Below are 22171 nucleotides of genomic sequence, written 5' to 3' on the forward strand. Positions count from 1 at the left end.
AGAAAAAAGTGAACGAATGTTCACTTTCAGGGTTTTTAATACCAATGTTTTGCAAAAACAAAATGAAGGGAGACATTGTATTTAGAGGACTATTCTCCTGAGATCCTTTTGGGAGCATCATTTTTTTCCCCAAAAGAATATCAGTGGTAGGGTGGGACTCTGAATGCTCTTGGGGCCACAAACATGGATTGAAGCCTGTGGACAATGTGATTTCTAATCCTGGCCAAGCATGGCAACCTAACATCCTTGGATATTCCACAACTAATGACATAATTCTCCTGGGGAATTACACAACTGAGCCATTGTAAGTACCCTTCGATATCACCTCTCTAGGAGGTGATACTTTAGAACAGAGTCTTAGATTAAGGATCTAAGTTCTGGAGACATTCATGTGGAAGGCTATGCTTTTTTAGAAAAAAATTTCAATGTGAACCTTTGTACCCCTGAAGACAATGTCTGGAGGGAAATACATGTTAATGCAGGTATAACTCAGGGCTCATCCAGACAGGGCACAAAATGCACGTCATCCCGGATATTTGTGAGTAGTGTCCAAATGACAACCCACACAAAATTGAATACATACAGCACAAAGCAGGAAAACTCTGATTTCTGCCAAGGTAATTTGATAGTGGGTTAGATCCGCACCTTCTTGAAAGGCATGGCTTGAACCCACTATGACCACTGTCTGGACTGCCCCCTTAGAAATCCTGTACTTCTGAGGGAATAGTCCAGACAGCCATCTCATGTTTTCCAGGCTGATTTAGCCTGGAAAACTGCATGGGCACCCCCCCTCCCCCAAAGCCTTTAAAAATAAAATAACTTACAAGGCTGGCCTTTCCATGCTGCCGGCCCTCTCCTGGTGCATAGCAATGATGCGCCAGGAGAAGCGGGGAGTAGGAAAATGCACCAGGAGAGGGCCAGCAGCAGGAAAATGCCAATCCCATAAGCTATTTTATTTTAAAGGCTTTTGGTGGGGGGTACCGAGAGATCATCTAGATACCCCCCCCCCCCCAAGAAAAGTGCAGGCTTTTGGGGCCAGTGTGCCAACTACAGTTTGCCCCGACTCAGGTTTTTGAAACCTGGGTTGAAACCTGGGTTGGTGCTGGCTTTTTTTACTGTCTAGAACTGCCCTCAATTAACATGTCTGCATGGGCTTTACATCTTTAACAAAAACTTTGGTACGAGAGGTAGAAATACCATTAAAAGTATAGGGAATGTGTTCCTATGTCACACAAAAACAGCAGTTCAAAATGTTTACACAACATTTTATTTATTCAGAGCTAACATTATGTACATAATCAATGAAACAATCAGGTTAGATAATCGTTCCTTTTGTTCAACCTAAGCAAATAAAAACTTTTCAAATATTTAGAAAACACTCGAGAGTTTCTTCCAAAATGCATCATGGCATTATTTTTCCTTCTTCTGATGCCCTCCACTTTTCTTATGATTTCCTGATTGGTGATAAAACAAGATTTATACTTTTTCAAAATGCTAGGGTAGTTGGTGAAGCAGGCTTATCTGCTTTTCTTTTGTCTTCCTATTTGACTCCTCACCCATGCTCAGTAAGTGATTCTGGAGGTATCTGTTTACCTTGCTTGTTGTATGTTAACACGCACAGCTACAGTAGGATCACCTAAAGTAGAATTCCAAGCCTTCCCAAATCAAACTTTAGTGCAGTGGTTCTCAACCTGTGGGTCCCCAGGTGTTTTGCCCTACAACCCCCAGAAATCCCAGCCAGTTTACCAGCTGTTAGTTTTCTGGGAGTTGAAGGCCAAAACATCTGAGGACCCACATGTTGAGAACCACTGATTTAGTGCATTGTTTACTGCAGACACAATGTTGTAACATAGCACTCTTAGTGTGTCTTTCTTCAGCCTTCTTTATGATCCTCACAATTGTTGTACTGTACAAAAACTTCCAACTAAACAGAAGGGTTTTGTAAAAAAGAATTTCTTTGTCTATGCCTCTATAGATTCATTAAGTTGACTTTGATTAAACAAAATATTTTAAAACATTTCTTGATAAATGTGAAAGGGTATATTTTTCCTTATACTTCTTTTCCCTCAAACTCTTATCACAGCGTTTGTACAAAGCAGCAGGGGAGGACTCTTTGCATCATTACACAGTCACTTTGGGTCTTCCTGAACTGGAAAGAGCAAAAATGAATGCAGTCAATGTCAGTGAGGTAAGTGCTTGGTTTTCTTCAATTTTAGTCTTAATTATGGTTCAATTATATTCAATATAGAATATAGAGATATTCACAATAGATAAAAAAGATGGCTTCACATTCTGAGGCCACATTCTGAATATTTTTGTTCTTTTTCAAAGTTTGTTACATTAAAACATGTCATTTTTTTTTTTTTTGCAAAATGCATTGGGTTTTTAATACAAAATTGGATTTGTGAAAAAATATATTGTGTGTATTGTTGAAATCAGGAACCTTGAATGCTAGAGATAAAGATTTGCCTTAATGAAAACATAGAGGCACGGTCATCTCAACAAGCTAGCCATGACCCCTTCATTCTTTTCTGTCAAGGGCCTGAAGTTTGTAAATATAAGTAATATGCTCAAGCCTTTTTCTTCAGTCCACATTTAAAAATGTTGTATTGTAATGGTTCAAAGAATATTGCACCCTGTGTATACATATGCATAGTTTAGTATGAAATAATAATAAGAAATGCAGATTTTGCCAGAGAATACAAAATGTGTATTTGGGTATGTAACTTTGGTCACTTTCATGTAAAAAAAAATCAGATTAATATGATTATAGGATATGTAGAAAATTTAAATTAATACATAAAACACTGGCAGGGACCAGAAATAGTATGTGTTCCCAATAGATACCTTGGTACCAGAGCTATTTATATATCATTATATATTCTGCAAGGATAAGGTCATGCCCTCTCTGTAGTGGGGCCTAATGGTACTTTTAATTTCATTGCTTTGATTTCATTTAACTTGATAGGGTCTTTCTATAGCTGATTAATAATTGTTAGATGTGAGGTGCTTTGCTAACTCCACACAGCAACACAGCAAAGATATTTTCTTTTGTTAATTTACTTATGTTTTAAAATTTAACCAAGAAATCTAAACTTGCCATTTCCACTTTAGGCAAAATATAGGGAGTCTTGGCATAATCTCCGTGCTCAAGGCTACAAACTGACAATGGAAGCAATCCCTTTCCAGACTGCCAAGGCCTCCAGAGAAATTGCCAGCGATGTGAGTTGAATTATGCAGCCTTCCATCTTGCCTAATTTTTGTTAACTTCATGTAATACATTGTCTAAAGCGGATTTTGCTGAATTAAAGCAGTCCCATAATCATGTGAGACAAGGATGTGAGACAGAATATATTACTTATGAATGAGTGTCTTTGTGAGAATTTTTTAAAAAAGAGAAAAGAGTCACTGTTAATCAGAAGCCAAGGCATGTTGAAGATCTTGCAATGGGAATTGCAGGGGGGAAAGTATCTCTGGATGCTCAGTTCCAATTTATCTAGAGCATTGAAGACAATAAGCATCCATCAAATAATCCATTTATTTCTTTGAATATGCAACTAAACCAACTAGACATGATTAAGAGAAAGGTAAAGTTAAGATATGCACCACAGTGCACTTAAGATAACTGGTCTGTCCATTTGGGTTATATTTAAATTTGTTTTGGGGGGCACTCTTCATGCCAACTGAATTTTCCCAACTGAATTTTCAGCTTTTATACAAAATGCCTAAAATCAGCTCTATCAACATGAGAAGTTCAAATATGGATAGGGTTGCCAGACTTGAGACCAGCAGCAATGTTCACAAAGCCAATTGAAAATAAAGGTGAATTAATCGAGGACGACAGACAATTTTTCTTAACTCATTGATGTAGTGAATGTGATGTCCTAGCTCAGGCTGTATGTTTTGCATTTGATTTTTTTATTTGTGTGTGTGAGAGAGTGTGGATAGATAGATAGATAGATAGATAGATAGATAGATAGATAGATAGATCCATCCATCCTTGGAAAAAATGATGGTTTTAGTTTGCTGTAGCACCAGTTTTAGATATATTTGGGGCAACTGTCAACATACCCATGCCCACGAGCCCACAGGCCAATTACCATTTGGAGTCACAGCATTGCTATTCATGGAGTAAAGCCTCTTTGCCCTTTGGACTATAGTTGATAACCATATAGATGAAATTACATAGGAGTTAAAAGAAAAGACGCAAAAGCAAACAAACAAAACTCCACCAATAACTGGATTCTTCTCACCTTTATCAAATATGCTGCATTTTTTGCATTTTTTTCTTTTTCCTCTTTAGTTACCTACCTTTCCAAGGACCTAAAATGCATGCTTACAAACTGAAGAATGTTTCTTTCTTTTTTCTTTTTACACAGCTTCAATACAAGCATAACTTTGTTCAGGAGAGGGGGAAGCACATTGGTGCCAGAAGCATTTGGGACGATACCAATCTTCTACATTGCTTATATGCAGCAAAATTACAGAATGAACAGGAGTACAAACGAGGTTCCAAGGATATCAGTTCTCACTATCACCTGCCTTTAGACATGGTCAACCTAGTGCATGCCCGAAAGGCCCAGAATTTAGTGAGTGACCAGGATTACAGGACACGACTGCATGAATATACAGTGCTTCCTGAAGACTTGAAGATGAAATGGGCAAAGGGAGTTCACCTGTTGCAGAGCGAGGTACAGAGGGATCTTGCGTGAGCCTTAAAGCAACTTGTACGGGCAATGTAACTGATACATTTTGAAGAAAAGCTTATAAAATAATAATAACGTTAGCAAAGACCTCCATCACCACCCGTACTACTATTACCCCAGTGGTTATTACTAGTGCTACTACTACTGTGGGGAACATAAATTTGAAAAAAAATGAGCAAAAATGGTGGTTGAGAAAAACGAAATCTGGGAAAATAAAACAACTGTGGTTCCAGGGCTGATAAGTGCACTGAGAGCAATTCCAAACAAATTGAGAAAACATCATAATAAAATTGTTATAAACGGAATAACAGTAGCACAATTTGAAATATGCCTTGTTATCTGACAATACCTTGTTTATTCTAGACAATCTTGGATTGAAAAAGAATCAGGTGATAATTCAAATGCTAATCTGTAACATTTGGGAAACAGTTAAATGAATAATTATATTGTAAGATGTAATATAATTTTAAAATGATTAATAATATAAAATAATAAGCAGCAACCATTTAATGTAAAAATGTGTCTACCATTTTTCTGGAAACTGATGGTTTTCTGAGCTCAGAATATTATTGAGAAATCAAATTATATGATACAATTGAATTTAGAACTAGTAACATAAACTTGTCTATTTATTTATTTATTTCTGGTATTTCTACCCCGTCTATTCTCTACCCCCGAAGGGGGACTCAGGACGGAATGGGAATGGGAATCAATACATAAGGAAACATCATTGATTGAATCCCAGACCTAAATGAAAGTAGATACCTGTTCACATCCTGTTTTTCTTCATGTGTGTATGAGTGTGTGTGTGTGCACATTTGGTGCACACAGGTGCACTGATCAGGGCTGACCCTGCTTAACTTCCAAAATCAGATGGAATATAGTACCTTTAGAATACATAGGCTTCTTCCTGTTTTCTTTAGTTTTCATTGCAGGAGTAATGCTTACAGTTATTTCAAGCTTTAGTTCATAATCAAGGTTGGAATGTTATACCATGGATATGAAACAAAGGCAATGCTTTGTGCAAACTAGGATATCACTCAACTTCGTGGCTGCTGCATAACACATGGAATAAAATTCAGTTTAATATGTGCCAAAGCATTTAACATCAACTTGAACCACATTAACAAAAATTCTAAGTTGCTCTGAATTTCTCCTGAGAATCTGGGTAAACTGCAACTTTGAGCCAATGTAAAAGTTGGTCTGGTTCCAAGATGGAACTGGTGGCCACTGTTTACATTACTATCCTGTATTCTCTGAGTTTGGGTGGCCCGGGGACACAGGATGGCACTTATCTTGTCATAGCGTCAGCCATCAGCTGTGACATGTCTAGTGATTACCACTCATTGCCTGGAGTGATGTTGGCCAGAGCACAAGGAAAAAAAGAGATGATTCCTCCTTTTCCCACTTTGTGCCCAGTAACCATAACTATTATGAGAAAAAGAGAGGAATAGTAGGTGTGGCCATCCAGGAGCTCCAAAACGCGTTTGGTGTTGTTGGACAGTCTGGACCCCTTGTTGCCTTTGCAGAAGCCTGAAACCAGTGGTAAGGACTCCCTCTTACCTCCTCAGTGGCCTGGGGTCCGGAAGGAAAAACTATTCTGGGACCAATCTGGAAATCAATACTCCGGATCATATCCGGGATAAAGTGTCTGTGTAGAACTGCTCCAGATTCCATTTCACAATCACAGCTGTTGTTTCAGTTGGCCTTACAGCTAAGCATTGTTTCACACATTATATATATGTTAGAATTTGCCCAATAATGTTTTTGTAGATGTGGACCTTTAAAAATGTTCACCATCTAGATATAAACCTTAGTGGAAAAACTGACTGTGAAATATTCTAAAGTTTATTATCCACCACATTCACACAAACCTATCTGTTCACACTCACTTGAACCAGCTATTAAATATGGAAGTTTCTGTGAGAAACAAATCTAAATTTATCCTAAATAGTTATCCTGTGGAGAAGAAGAATTAACCTTGTCCTGATTTTGAACAAAATATATTTTGTATTCCTTGGTTGGGCCTTTGTCATTGAGTAGCTTTGAAAGGATGACAGTACTAACAGGTTATATTACTTTTCTGCTTGCAATTATATTAATTCAGTTGTGGGAGCTCCTTTTGTTTCTTTTGTATGATCCATTATTTAATTCCGAAAGGAATGGATGAACGCAAATGCAGTTTGGCTGATGTATGCATGGAAAATAGAGAAATTAAAATGTTAATACAAACCAGGGAATCATATCTAGACAAGAGAAATAATCAGATAAAGTCTAAAGATTTTTGTTTTGTTTTCATTTCACAGTCTCGCTACAAATCAGACCTGAACTTCATGAAGGGGGTTGGCTGGGTGGCTCTGAGATCACCTCAGATAGAAAATGTAAAGAAGGCTGGAGAACTCATCAGTGAGGTACTGATAAATCTTTCATGGGATGGAACGTCTGTAAGAATTGTTTACCATCAAGGCTCCTTGTTACATGACACTTATGGATGTAGCTTAGCATTTCCTTTTGATGTGGGAGCCTGTTTATACAACGGGCGTACGTTACCAAAGAGTAGTACACAAGATAGTGGTCCACCTGTGACATCCTTCTGCATATATTCTGCCCTGAGCAGGAGACTAAACAACAAAAACGCTAGCAATAAATAAAGGCAGCAAATTCAGCAATGGAATGCTCACCAAGTGGTAATAAGTTTTGAAAATTGCATACTGGAAACTGATAGCAATATGGAGAGTAGTTTATTCTGATCATCATTGCTTATTATAGAGAAAACTTCTCTCTTTTTTGAATAATTTTATTTATTTTAGAAAGAAGAGGAAAGGGGGATCTCAGGGTGTGGGTGTAGGTTTTGGGAAAGGGGGTGTGGGTTTTGTGGAAAAGGGGATGGAACGTTTGGGGAATGGAAAGGAGTACTATCAAGGGAGGGGAAAAAGAGAGAGAAATGGGGAAAAAGTCATGAAAAAATAGAACTTAAAAAGAGAAAAAAGAAAAAAAGAGTTCAAAAATAAAAAATGAAAAATAAAAAATGAAAATAAAAAATAAAAATAAAAAGTTGTTGATTGTTGACTTCTGAATTTTTCCTGTCAAGGTTGTTGAACTCTTACTTATTAATTGTAATTTTTCTCTCCATCATCTGGTATTTACGTCTATGCCTTTTACATTCAAAAAATTATTTAATAAAGTCCAATCTGTAGGGTATTTGGGTTTGCCTTGGTATGTTTTCAAATAATAAGTTAATTTGTCCATATTCATTATGTCCCATATCTTTAGTTTCCACTCTTCTTCCGTCAGAGTTTCTTTGGTTTTCCACTTTCTAGTATACACAATTCTGGCTGCTGTACACATATAGTTGAATAAAATGTCTTCATTTTTGTTTATTTTCTTATCTAACATCCCTAGTAAATAATATTCGGGTTTCATTTGAAATTTCATTTTTAATTTTTTTTTTATAATTTTATGGATTCTTTTCCAATATATCTTAGCAGTTTTACATCCCCACCACATGTGAAAAAAGGTTCCTGTTACCCTCTCACATTTCCAGCAGCAGTCCTTAATGTTTTTATAGCATTTGGCCAGTTTTTGTGGTGTAATGTACCACTGATACATCATCTTGTACCAATTTTCTCAAAGATCAATTGAATAAGTATATTTTAGTCTCTTATTACACATTAATTCCCACTCTTCCATTTTTATTGTTCTTCTAATATTGGCAGCCCATTTTATCATACAATTTTTAACTTGTTCCGTTTCAGTAGACCATTGTAACAGAATTTTATACATCTTCGTTATTGTTTTGCTTTGACAGCATCTTTTCCCATATTGTGTCTTTTTCAGCAAAGCCTAATTTTCTGTCTTTATGGTAGTATTCTTGAATTTGTCTATATTGAAACCATGTTAGATTCTTATATATTAAGTTTAGTTCTTCTTGGGGTTTTATTATATGGCTACCCTGTTGTGTTCTTAAAAATTCTTTGTATGTTGGCCCCGTTCTCTTCTATTGATTGCCTCCAAAGGTGAAATCCACAATGGTGTTTTTTTTAAATAGAATTTTGGTTTGTAGTTTACCCAAATTTTATATAAGGCCGAGCACACAAAGTAGTTCCCGAAATTTTTGTCCACTTTCTTTTTATCGTACCACATGTCCGCCTTCTGACCTGTAGTTTGGAGATTCATAAGTAAAAGGAGGTGGCATTTTGAGTACAAACATCTGTTTGTCCAGGAAAAGAAAAATCTTTCTTGCAAGCCTCACTACCACAGTATGTTTGAATCATATTGATCAGTTGTACAGTGAAACTGCATTGAAAAGAACATGTGCCTTTGTTGTGTTGCTCCATCTAAATAACAAAACCACACTGAATTGATCGAGCCAAGTTACATTTCTGTCGGAGAAGTCATTTCACGAGCTTAGCGTACATAGGCTTCTCTCAATCAGTCATTAAAATTATTAAAATCCTTTATGTAACTTGAAAAAAACCTTCATTTCACTATGTGTGTGTGTTTATAGTCACTGTGTCGGTATGTTGTTCCTATGTCTACTACCAATTACATAAAATTATTTTAATTTATTTTTAAACTTCATTCTTTATTGCCTCCCTGATTGCATTTATAGACAAAGTACCGCCAAAAACCAGACAGACTGAAGTTCACCACAGTAACTGATTCTTTGGATTTCACTCACGCCAAGAAGAGCTACCTTCAATGTAATGAGGTAGGTTAAGTATGTTATAAGTCATCAATGGATCGTCATTAGTTATGTAGTGTTAATAACCACAACACTGAAAAAGATGATTTAGCTGTAAAGGGATATCTATATATAGATGGTGTTTGACAAATATTGAAAAAAATGTATTGGAGACTGGCTCAGATAATGTTTGTTGGGGGTGAGCAGGAATGGCAAGGTTTTGAAAGATGTACGTACCATGCAACCAATTTATCAATTTTCTAGGATATATTGCTGCTCTTGGGTACAGTGCTGAAGTAAAATTTGACTCTCTTTGTTGCTGGATTGCTCCCTCACTCACGTACACATAGTTTGACAAAGCATCTATCTATGATTTGTACATTTGTGTAGAACGTGCCTACATAAGAATTTCTAGAAAGGGTTTTTTAAATTTAGTAGCATGGTGTTTTGTACATAGAAGCTCTTTTATATCCATAATAACCAAATGCTGAAGTCTAAAACTTTCCTCACAAATGCCTCAGTGTTTGTTTGGTTTATATTTCACACTGAAGCTTGTGAAGAGTAAAATCTTGGCATTACCATAACAAAAAGGTCAAGAAAATAGGATAGTAGGAGAGATCACTACAATTGCATAGAGTCTCTGCAAAACTGTTAGACAAGTTGGGGTGCTCCCAAGTATTTATTTATTTATTTTCCACACTTGTAATATGCCCTTTTCACCCTGAAGGGGACTCAGAGCAGCCTTACAAAAGTAACAATTTGGTGCCACACATATACATATCAATAAATAAACAATGCATTAAAATCCCAAACAATTAAAAACATCAATATTAAAACATCAATTAAAGTCATGTAATACAAGTCCCACTCTGTTATTTTGCACTGCTCAAATTTACTTACCAAAGGCTTAGTCCCAAAGCCAATTTTTTGTTTTTTTCCTGAAGGTCAGGAGGGAGGGCGCTGATATAATTTGCTGGGGAGGGAGTTCCACAGACATAATTGACCAGTTTCAAGGTTCCTATCTTTTCAGGCAAGACTTGGAAAGTTAATTTTAAGAAGAATGAATATGATATGCTGAAGGCATCCATAATGTAGTAACTTAGTAAAATGCTGTTCCAGAACCCAGAACATAATTCTGTTACTGACTAGTTAACCATCAAATTCCTCATGCCATTATATTTGTTCTTTCTAAAGGTGACTTTCTGACCATGGGTTGAATTTCATGGAAATAAATAAGTTTAGTTAATAATTCTGTCTAGTTCTTTTCTGGAACATGGTCAAAAATGGGAAATGTCGAGACAGTGTAATATAATCTCTAGTGTAATGTTAAATTCTGAAGCATAAGTGCTCTCATCAGGATAATTCCCATAGCCATGTCCAAACAGAGTCCAAAACTGGAAGTGGTTGTGTTGATCCAATTTTGTTGGTTTTGGAATGTGCATATGTGTGAAATCATGTGCATGTATTATGTTTTTGAACACCCACACATCAGATCAAGGTATTCTAGGAATTTATTTTCCCAGAAGTAGAGAAATGAACTTTCTCAAAGTCAACAAACTAATACTAGCAATTTTCCCTCTGGCTCTTACAAAGATTGCAACTCTATTCAGAGGGAACCAGAGAAATCAGAGAGGTTGACAAATAATGTTGAAAAGTTTCTATACTCTGATTCTTGGAGCCTTGACTCCATAATGCACAACTAACTTGATGATACCATTCAGGATGCTTGGAACCAAGGAATTTCACCTCAACTCCTACTTCGATGAATGGCTATAATTCTTTAGTGAGTGACCATCATTGCTGACTCCATTCTGAAATGACTAGAATTTCTCTCTCATTTGATAAAAATAGAAGGTATCAAATTGATTAATTTGGAGCACTGTGTCTCAGACTATCTGATGGAAGCTTTCTTTCATTAGATAAAAATAGAAAGCATTAAATAAACCAAAATGAAACAGTGGATCTCAAGCTATCTGATGTGAGTGACTGAGAATTTCCTTCTCTTTTTTTTTTTTCCAAATAATTTTTATTAAACATTTTATAAATCAACACAGGGAAAGAGGGGGAACAATAACAAGAGGATAGGAAAGAAGGAAGGGTAGCACAAAAACACAACAGAAAAAAAAAACACCTAAACTAATCTAAAATGACTTCCACTCACTAAATTTCCTTCTCTAATGTGTCAGAGCAGTGTGGTGTAGTGTTAAGATTGCTGGACTAGGGACTGCAGTTCAACTCACTCCTCAGCCATGAGTGGCGCAGTGGGTTAACCCCCTGTGTCAGCAGGACTGAAGACCAACAGGTCACAGGTTCAAATCCAGGAAGAGGTGGATGAGCTCCCTCTATCAACTCCAGCTCCTCATGCGGGGACATTAGAAAAGCCTCCCACAAGGATGATAAAAACATCAGATCATCTGGGCGTCCCCTGGGTAATGTCCTTGCAGACAGCCAATTCTCTCACACCAGAAGTGACTTGCAGTTTCTCAAGTTGCTCCTGACACGACAAAAAAAAAAGCCATGACTGCTGGATAACCTTAGACAAGTCACACTCTCTCAGTCTCATAAGAAGGAAATGGCAACAAATATTGTCAAGAAAACTCAGATAGGTTTGCCCTAGTGTTGCCATAAGTCCTAAATGATTTGAAGACATGCAGAAGCAGCAAGAATAACAATGTATCAAGGACCAGGACCATATTTATTAGGGCTGGGCGGTTTCGTTTCATTAATTCATAATTCGTTAATAATTCGTTAATTTTTTCAATTACAAAACGATAACGAACCATTCTGGAGCAATTATTAAAAAAAACGAATTTTCAAAAACGTTTTGTAAATGCTTCGTATTTCGATATTGTATTCGTTTCGTTATTGTTTTGAGGTCGTTTCGTTATTATTTCCGCATGTCTGGGCCAGTTTTATGGTTTAATTAGTGAAAAAAATATATAATATCACACCAACAGTCAACAACAGAGGGAGAGGGAAGCTTCAGAAGGTTTTGGAGGTTTTTTAGGGTATTTCGCGGTTGCGTCCGCCATTAACGAATCGATTCGTTATTGTTTCGGAAATCGATTCGTTAATTTTTTACCATTTACGAAATTTCGTAAATATTGAACTTTTTAAAAGGAAAATTTTGTAATTATTTTAAATATCGAAACAAAAAACCCCCCCAAATACAAATCGATTTTAGAAACAATTTTTTCCGTTGTTACCCAGGCCTAATATTTATATGCATTCTCTACCATTGTTTCTTTCCTGGAAACATTCCAGGAAACCATCACTTTCAGTAGCACCACTGCAGAAGAAACCTGAATGTTACAATTCTTTTAGGACATCGCATACAATTTGTGATTGTTAGAAGTACACTGAAACAGTGGGTTGTTGTAGGTTTTTCGGCTTGTACGGCCATGTTCTAGAACCATTCTCTCCTGATGTTTTGCCTGCATCTGTGGCAAGCATCCTCATCATCCTTCTGAGGATGCTTGCCACAGATGCAGGTGAAATGTCAGGAGAGAATGCTTCTAGAACATGGCCATACAACCTGAAAAACCTACAACAACCCAGTGATTCCGGCCATGAAACAAATACATTATACTGAAAAATTTGTGCAATCACAATTTTGTGCAATTTCAATTCCTTTCCTATAGCAAATTCTAATTTAGAGTAGCAAATGATAGCAAATTCTAATTTAGATTTCTGATTTTTTTTACACCGATATGTTTTTGGAGCTTTTTTTGTTTTGTTTCTTTGAGTGATACTAATATTTTCCTTTTGGGCAGCTATAATAAGCATGGGAATGATTGTGTTTTATATTATATGTTGTGATTCTTGTTTTATCTTTACAGATATTGTGATAGTAAATTAAATGTTATTTGATTTGACAGCGTCTGTACAGAGCTGGGCATGTGGACTCCATGCAGAATTATACTCTTCCTCCTGACCATCCTGACTTTATAAGGGCACGTCTGAATGCTCTTCATATTAGTGATGTAAGTGATAGTTCTCTTTATTGTAAGCAACTGATTTTGTAAATGAACACAGATGGTTACAAAGCAATTGGATGTGGGACGCCCCCCCCCCCCCAGTTCCCTCCATATGCAGCACTCAAGCTGACTGGGACTAGGTCATCTCAGAAGTTCTGGTGGGATGGGAGGGGGGCAATATGTAAATCCAATGCATGATAGATAGCTAGGAGTATATTAATATAGATACTGGAATATATCTGATCACACTCCATTCTGCCAGTGATATAATTTTATGGCTCATATATAGTTAGTAAGCTAAACAATCACAACAGACACATTTCAATGTTTCTCTGATGAGAAATTTAAAACCCCTTTTAAAGAAAAAATAAGCTGCATTAAAGTGCACAAAACAATGCCTTTAATCAATTACTGAAATCCAAAATAGAAAAAGGTAATGCTAAAAAGCCCATTCTGGCTCTTAAAAGAAGTGAAGGCAGGAAGTACATTTTGCATTGTACATTGACAAACCTTTCCTCTCATGTTCGAAGGAAAGAATAAGTGAGATATATCGCTCATGCAGTTAGAACTGTATTGCCACACACAGATCAATGTCACAGCTGTAAGTCTGCTATGTACTATTTCTTCACAAAACATTCAAGTGGATCAGCATGTATTTGAACTGAAACAGCCAGTGAGAGCATGGGGAGATGGAGGAGTTGGGGGCCCCTCATTAAAAGCGAAACTGTTTTTGGTAGATATACAATTGGATGAGATGCCACATACAGAAAGCTGTTGAGAGAGACTGACCTTAAGGCGCACAAAAACACATATATAGATATTCGGAAAGCTGCACAGATAGCTGTAAATCAAATGAATATAATGTGTGAGGATGAGTGTAAAAACTGTGCAAACTGTGATAAAGTAAAATGATGCATGGTGTTTCAAATCAAAGGACCCGTACTGCAAAATGATCCTCAACAGCAAGGCAAAAGCTTTGGTAGATTTAAAAAGAGGGAGAGAGAGAGAAAGGAAATGACTAGGATTTGCTAGTGGTATACACCTATCATGTGGGGGAAAGTGCTGCATTTGAGCTAATACGCACTTGTGTGTTTGGGGGGGGGCATGGACATAATAGGGAAATAGATGTAAAATAAATGTGTGCAAACTTTTATGATTGTCAGATTGAGCAAGTGTTGTAAAAAGCAGATGGAAGAAAGGGTGAGAGGAAAAATATAAAAGGTGAAACAAAACTGATTTTTTCAGATTTCCTAAACAAGAAGTCTTTGTTCTTGCAGTATAGCTTCTTGGATTTTGTTAGTTTCTGTACCTCTACGACCCCTCTTTCCATTCTCTTGTGGGCCTGTTCTTTGGCATTTTTGTAGTCCTACACTAAGGCTCTTCCAAAGGTTTTTAAAAACTGGGGTATGGTTTGCTGAGGCAAATTTCTGATTTGAAGGGTAATTTTTCTTCTTTCTTTTTTTTTAAATGTGTTTTTTAGAATTAATGCCATTGATAAACTATAATACCTAACTCTGTAAAGTTTGGGGGGGGGGGAGAGAGGAGTTGTCCCCCCATTTGATTTGTCATGTTTTGGAATTACAAAAGATACAAACTATGCAAGAGCAGGAATAAAAATGTTGCAGCTGATGTTGGGTGATGCAATGCCACTCCCAGTTTCATTTTCACCAGCTTTTGAAGTGTTAGGGATATTATTAAGTGTTGTAGTGGCTTTAGGCTTATGGTAGCAGAAAACACTGCATTTTGGTGGCAATTTTGAGCTTTCAGCAGTGGACAAAACCCACTATTTTTTCCACCAAAATGTTTTGGACTCTAGGGATCTGGGAGAACTTCTGGGGCCACAAATGGGATCTCATGGGCTGCATTTGGCTCACAGGCTACCATTCCACCAACTCTATTTGCCAGAATTGTGGAACTATTTCCAGCAGGAAACAGAGCTAACAATTCATAATAACTGCAAATATTATAATCTAAACTCTTGGAACTGAAATGTGATTTGGCGTATTCTCTTCTGAGTTTGCGTCTAGTCCATATCCTTAAACATATCCAATATGTTATCAACCAGTTCATTATTTTAGATAAGCTGAACCCATGAGGATCTGGAGCTAGAAATGTTTGAAGCCATAGTTGGTGGAGAATATAGCAGTGAAACTCCTGTGCTGTAAAACCCAAGACACTACTACTAGATGTTTCAAAAGACAGAATAGGGGCAATGTCAATGCAATATTGATGCAGCTGATGCATCAAAGTGTCTAACAGAAACTAATAAACACAAATCAATGTATGCATGAAGTGCAAAGTAAAATCCCCATTGCGGTGTTTGGGATTTTTCATAAGTAGGACTTTTCTAATATATTTTATAGGTATGAAACTGAAGGTTACAGACTGGGCACAATTTCAGAGAACTTTATGATCACCTCAAAAGCCAGTAATTAACGACAATTTTTCTATCTTTCTTGCTTTCTCTTTTTGTTCCCTTCCTTCTTTAATGCAGAAAAGATATAAAACATCTTGGGAGCAGATAAGGGCAGCTGGCTATGACTTACGATTGGATGCCATACCCTTCCAGACAGCTAAAGCTTCCAGAGAAATTGCCAGTGATGTATGACACATTATTTTTATTTATTTGTTTATTCCTCCATGTATACCCACCCTTTCTTCCAAATTGCTCACAATATGTAAGCTTCTAGAACAATCAACTCTATGGGCTATGCCATGATAAGAGACGGTAACAGGCCCAAGGGCATGCAGTGAATGTAATAGAGCAGTGGACTATCTATATCTATGGCTGGATGGCTCTTTTTCAGGAAGACTTTGATTACGTTTTCTTGCCCTGATGATCCACTTTTTGGATTGGATGGCCTTAAGTATTTTCTGATGGTCATGGGGGTTCTGTGTGGGAAGTCTGCCCCGATTCTGTCGTTCATGGGGTTCAGAATGCTCTTTGATTGTAGGTGAACTGTGAATCCCAGTGACTACAACTCTCAAATGTCAAGGTCTATTTCCCCCAAACTCCATCTGTGTTTATATTTGGGCGTATTGAGTGCTTGTGCCAACTTTGGTCCAGATCCATCATTGTTTGAGTCCACAGTGCTCTCTAGATGTAGGTGAACTACAACTCTCAAACTCAAGGTCAATGCCCACCAAACCCTTCCAGTATTTTCTGCTGGTCATGGGAGAACTGTGTGCAAAGTTTGGTTCAATTCCATCGTTGGTAGGGTTCAGAATGCTCTTTGATTGTAGATGAACTATAAATGCCAGAAACTACAACTCCCAAATGACAAAATCATAATTTTTGAGTGATGGTCACTCCTTGTGTTGTGAGACGTTTCGTTGCCAAATTTGGTGTGATTTCGTTCATTGGTTCTTTTGTTTTTAAGGTACTCATTATGCACAGAGTATTTTTATATATATAGATGTAGTAATTGGATGCAACTGGCTAGGGTGCCTGGGAACGTGATTCACATGTGTTGTATTCATGTGCACCCTTTTAGACTGTTGTAGGGAAACATGCTGTGAAAACAGAGCCTATCTTTTCCTGTATTCTATGAACATGTTTTTACTGGTACTGACATTCACATTATTTCAGGCCAACCTGAACTTCCCAGAACCTTTAATAATCTACACATAAATAGTTAGCTACATACATTGAATCAGACATCGAACCACGCTATCACTGTGATTATTTCATGAGATCTTAAGCACAGTTTGCGTTTTCTGCAGCTATTTTTCAGATAATGTGTCGTTCTTGCATACATGTTAGTTTCTAAAATAATGGTTGTAAATTGCTGAAATGTTCTCTGGAGGGGATTACTTCACTGATGCAGTGGGGATGCTAATCCATACTGGAGGTCCCTATCATCGAAGGCTTCATGGCGGTAGTTCTGCTTCTAATCATATTGCCAGTGGTAGATCCTAAAATTGGGCATTTTCAGAGCAGGGCAAGGGCAGCTTTGGGTCTGCTCTTCATCCTTGAGGCCTCAGGCTTGTATATGTATTTGCTTTCCATTTGCTTCATGAAGAAAACTGTTTATGAAAAAAACAAAAACAAGAAGTGTTGTGTTGTGAGAAAAAAACATTGATAAGCTATATCTCCCAAAAGATGATATACTATTTGTTATGAAAGGATGTTTCCATATGGGACTCAGTCTCTCTCTGTTTTAATATTCTACAGTTCAGGTACAAAGAGGCCTTCTTGAGGGACAGAGGTCACCAGATTGGATTGCGTAATGTGGACGAGGATCCCAAAATGGCACACTTCCTCAAGATGGGTTATCTCCAGAGTGACAACCAGTACAAGAGAGATTTTGTTAGAAACAAAGCCCAATTCAAAAGCCAACTTGATCAACCAGGATTCATCCATGCAAAGAAAAGTCAACAGCTTATCAGTGATGTCAACTACAGGCAGCACCTTCATCAATATACTTGCGACCCAGAACAACTGAATCTAAAACATGCCAAGAAAGCATCCACAATGCAGAGTGATGTAAGTAGCTTCGATCCTTAGATCAGAGCCTCTTCCTAAGATTAGGGAAAGGTTGCATCTACTTTCTACTCAAAATATTCATACCCAATGTTGGGCTTCACAACATCTTCTAAGTAACATGAATATTGGCTATGGGCTTCTAGGAATTACAGTAAAAGTAAGTAACAATTTTGAGCTTTGATTCTCTCATCTTTTGGAAATACTTAGAGAAATGCCCCTTTCCCCAAATCTAGCATCCATGAATGGTGCTGGAACTATTTAGTTTGAGACACTGGGTCTTCTACTGAAAGATTCACAGATCATAGAAATTCCACTGTTAACTTAGACTTCCTGTACAACAATGACACTTTCTGTTAATTCCAGTACAGCTCCACAGATTTCCAACATTATTTTTGGAGTGATGAAAAATATTGCATATTTGCTAATGCAAAGAGAGAAAGAAGAAAGGATACATCTAAATGCTGACATAACGGTGAACAGCGTATATGTAGAATATTCTTGTTACATGCTGCAATTCACTTTTTGCTTTGAAATAGTTTCTTTGGTATTTCGGAATCTTTAGGTTTTGAAATAAGGGTCTCATTTTTTCCCCAGTTAGAGAAATAAAAGTCCAGGATGCTATTTTTTGGAACATGCTTTCCTTAATATTGTAAGAATGTGAGGTATATAGTCCCAGAAAAACCTTTTCAATTAATGATGAATCTGTTTTGAAGGTCAAGTACAAATCTGATTTGAACTGGATCAAAGGCATTGGCTGGACCCCTCCAGGTTCTTACAGAGTTGAAATGGCTAGAAGGGCTGCTGAGCTAGCCTTTGCACAGGAACCAGAACGTCAAGGGACTTCGGACCAGTACAATTTGGACATTGTAAGTGAATGGATCAGTCACTTTTTTATTCAGCATCCAGGGTACCAAACCCCAGTGCATGATGACTTGGTTATGTCCCACTCTTCCTGAGCCTGCAACTATTCCACTTACACCAGCAATATTCAGACAGCTCAAGAGAGCACAGACCAAATAAAGAAACTTCAGAAGCCTTTAGCAGTAATGTTTATTCAAGGATTAAGCATTTGTACCAGTCTAGCAACAGCAATCAACCAGAGAAAGATTACTTTCTCTGAATTAAGCTTTTGCTTTTGTGTTTTGTGTGTGTTTAAAACAACAGGTGAAGTATTTCTAATCATAGTTTTCATAAATGGGAATTGTAGATTAGCATTCACTAATATCTTGTATTTGGAATCTATTTTGGTTGGCAGGAACATACAACAAGCGAAGGATCCCAACAAGTCAGAATCAACCCCGATGCATCAGAGATTCTCCAAGTGAAGCGGAGAAAAATGCAACTAATTAAGAAATAAGCTGAAATGCAGGCATCTGTTGGAGGGAAAGGCATATGTTTTTCAGCTTGCTCTGCAGGTTACGTACTGTAGCTGTGCTGATTTCCTGATTAGCATATAGGATGACACCTATTGTGGATGGGTGGGTGGATGTGGGAGAGAAACTAATTCAAGTAATTTAATATTGATCTCTATATTTTTGTGTGGATATTATAAGTGATTTCACATTTATGTATTGTGTAACTTAGTATTTATTATGCTGGCAAATGAGATTTATATTAGATGACTGGCAGGCTCAGCTTACAAAAACCGAATGAATCATGATTTGTTGAAAATAAAATTATTTGTATTGAAAGTAAATCAACAGAGCCCCTTTCTGTGTTTATTGGCACAAACAATGAAATTCTGCTTTCATTTTCTGTACTCATTTGTAGTTGAACATTCAAAAGATGGCTTGATCAGACTCTTGACAATGCTCTTCAGTGTGTGAAGGTTTATGAGATTGTAAAAGGTGGATTCTGTCCTTTGTGGGTAAAACTGAGTAAACAAATTAGAATCAGTAGGAAAAGACATGAGAGAGAATGCATCAATAGGATACAATTCTTGCTTTTGGAGTTAGGAGTGGTAGATTTGAGCAGAACATGGCAAAATTACTTTTTGGGCTCCAATTTTTAGAATCCACAACCAATCTGCCTGGATCTGAACCAGGAGATCTAGTTCAAATTCTAACTTGAGATATCAGATTCACTCATTGAGATACGTTGGGCTAGTGTGTCAGATGACATAATACTTTTTATTTGGAAAGATGTTTGTCTGTAGAAGATAAAAACTAAACAAGTCAGCAATTGTTTTCCTCATTGCTCCTAATATAGGCCTTGCCAGCAGCCAAAGGATTTGACTGGGGGCAAGGAATTGAAGCCGAAATGAAGAGACCAGTGGTAATGCATTGACTGGTGTTTTACACTAGTCTCAGCAGGAGGGAAGGGCCTGGGCAGAGGATTAAGCAGCTGGCCCCTCCCTCCTGTTTCAGCTGTTCATCCAGCAACCTGCCCGTCCACTCTCGCCACATTATGAGCTAATACTGGTCGCCTTTGGGGGCCAAGTAGGAATTTTTTCCCTCTCCTACCCTATTCACCTACCCTATATTGTGTTGTTGGAGGAAGAAGTTTATTTGGGTGGTGCTACTAATTAAGTTTCCAGTGGCAGGAACTGGGGGGAGAACATTGTTGGTGTTCATCTTGGTACCTTCTATATGGGGTGAAAGGGGATACCCAAGATGGCCCTGATGAGTTGCAGGGCTTGGAGGCATATTGGGATTTTTCCCCTTGTGGCTGGAGCGGGGGGGGGGGGGGGGGTCACACTTTATCTTATAGAGTTTTGGGGCTCGGGAGGGAATGCCCCTGGAATGGCCTTCCAGTAATGACCGTCCAGGTGAGCAAGCCATTAAGTGGACTGCCCCTGGGATCACGTGTTGGCCCAGTAGTAGATGAGAAGGTAGTCATTGTGTGATAACTGGCTTCCATCATGACCTATTTCTTTGTTGCTCCCTCCAGGTTAGTTTTTACTGCTCTTGAATGCAGTTTTAAATAGGTCAATAAATGGCCCTTTGTTCCATATTTTGTTGTCTGGTTTCTTATTTCATGGTGATACTTCAAGCAGTATTGTTATGTTCCCTCTTCGAAGCCAAATCAAAACAATAAACCCTAAAACAGTGCAGTAGATATTACAGTTTGAGGAAAGCATGGAATCGTTTGAATTACTTAGTGAAACTAGCAGTTTATGGTGCTCAGCAACCATTTAGAAATTTCATTTATTTTGATTAATTTGAAAGTTTATAACTCATCCTTCATTGACAAAGAACCCCAGGGTAGCATATATATGTTGCTTCCAATATTGCAAAAAGACAAATACCATATAAGAACAATACTCCAATTACAAAACAAGATGTATATAGCCGGGGGGGGGGGGGGGGAGAGTTAGAGCTATTAAGCTTACTGAACTGTAAATCAAATTGATTTCAGCACATTTATTCTCAGGTAAGTGGATATAAGATTCCATTTTTACAGCACAATCCTGCATATGTTTATTCAGACATGAAACCTACTAAGTTCCGTGGGACATACTCAAAGATAAGTGACTATAGGATTGCTGCCTCGCCGTTCAAAAAATATATTTAGAATTCCCTAAAGTTTTCAGGAAGATATTTACTAAGTTTACCTTTTTTCTGTGATGCATGTTTTTAATCGGATTCCTCTTGAATTTTTGTACGAACCCAGTTAAGAAATCTTGTCACACGGGTATAAACCCCTGGTTTATTTTTTAATCCACATTGGTCTCCCCAGCTCACTATTCCATAGAGGTAATAAGATCCATTTTTTACACAGGTTAGAGGACCACCTGAATCTCCCTAGTAAAAATAAAAGAAACCTTTTAGTTTCAGGAACAAATATTGATCATGGATAAACTCTGATTTTTCAGAAAACTGAGAATTTATTATACAGCAGAGTCTTGCTTATCCAACATAAACGGACTGGCAGAACGCTGGAGAAGCAAAAATGTTGGATAATAAGGAGGAATCAAGGAAAAGCCTATTGAACATCAAATTATGTTATGATTTTACAAATTAAACACAAAAACATCATGTTTTATAACAAATTGACAGAAAAAACAGCTCTATACACAGTAATGTTATATAGTAATTACTGTAATTACAAATTTAGCACCTAAACAGATAAAGGTTTTTTTCTTTCTCCCATCCTGGACATTATTCCACAGATAGATATACACTCCGCTTCCTTCACCTCTGGATCCGGGCAGGAGGCAGAATGTGTTGGATAATACAGAACATTGGATAAGTGAAGGTTGGACAAGCAAGGCTCTAATGTAATTATATTTCCATGATTTGATAGGAGGGGGATATCAATCATTAAGGTATTTGTGAATGTGTATGATTTGGAAGATTTTGCATAATACTAGAGACAG

General features: G+C 37.4%; 2 protein-coding genes across 8 annotated transcripts in view; one reads left to right on the forward strand and one right to left on the reverse strand.

Annotated features, from left to right (window-relative positions):
• The window catches only part of NRAP (nebulin related anchoring protein), an 81883-nt gene extending 61078 nt beyond the window's left edge, over positions 1-20805 (forward strand). The window contains exons 33-42 of the mRNA XM_060768441.2: positions 2084-2188; positions 3115-3222; positions 4380-4691; positions 7013-7117; positions 9319-9417; positions 13269-13373; positions 15862-15969; positions 17542-17853; positions 18567-18719; positions 19109-20805. Of these exons, the coding sequence (XP_060624424.2) occupies positions 2084-2188; positions 3115-3222; positions 4380-4691; positions 7013-7117; positions 9319-9417; positions 13269-13373; positions 15862-15969; positions 17542-17853; positions 18567-18719; positions 19109-19210 (1509 nt within the window). The 3' untranslated portion in view covers positions 19211-20805. The remainder of the gene's footprint in view (positions 1-2083; positions 2189-3114; positions 3223-4379; positions 4692-7012; positions 7118-9318; positions 9418-13268; positions 13374-15861; positions 15970-17541; positions 17854-18566; positions 18720-19108) is intronic.
• HABP2 (hyaluronan binding protein 2) overlaps positions 13366-22171 on the reverse strand; it is a 55839-nt gene continuing 47033 nt past the window's right edge. For 5 of the 7 annotated variants that reach the window (XM_060768449.2, XM_060768448.2, XM_060768445.2 and 2 more), the window contains exons 13-14: positions 21407-21596; positions 13366-17393 (exon numbers count right to left, since the gene is read on the reverse strand). In XM_060768449.2, the coding sequence (XP_060624432.2) occupies positions 21429-21596 (168 nt within the window). In that variant the 3' untranslated portion in view covers positions 13366-17393; positions 21407-21428. Of the gene's footprint in view, positions 17394-18887; positions 19169-19640; positions 19727-21406; positions 21597-22171 lie in introns of those variants that run through there. The other 2 variants (XM_060768444.2, XM_060768443.2) reach the window with 2 other exon arrangements.

The sequence above is a fragment of the Anolis sagrei genome, chromosome 3 (assembly GCF_037176765.1).
Source record: "Anolis sagrei isolate rAnoSag1 chromosome 3, rAnoSag1.mat, whole genome shotgun sequence".
Classification (NCBI taxonomy): Eukaryota; Metazoa; Chordata; class Lepidosauria; order Squamata; family Dactyloidae; genus Anolis; species Anolis sagrei.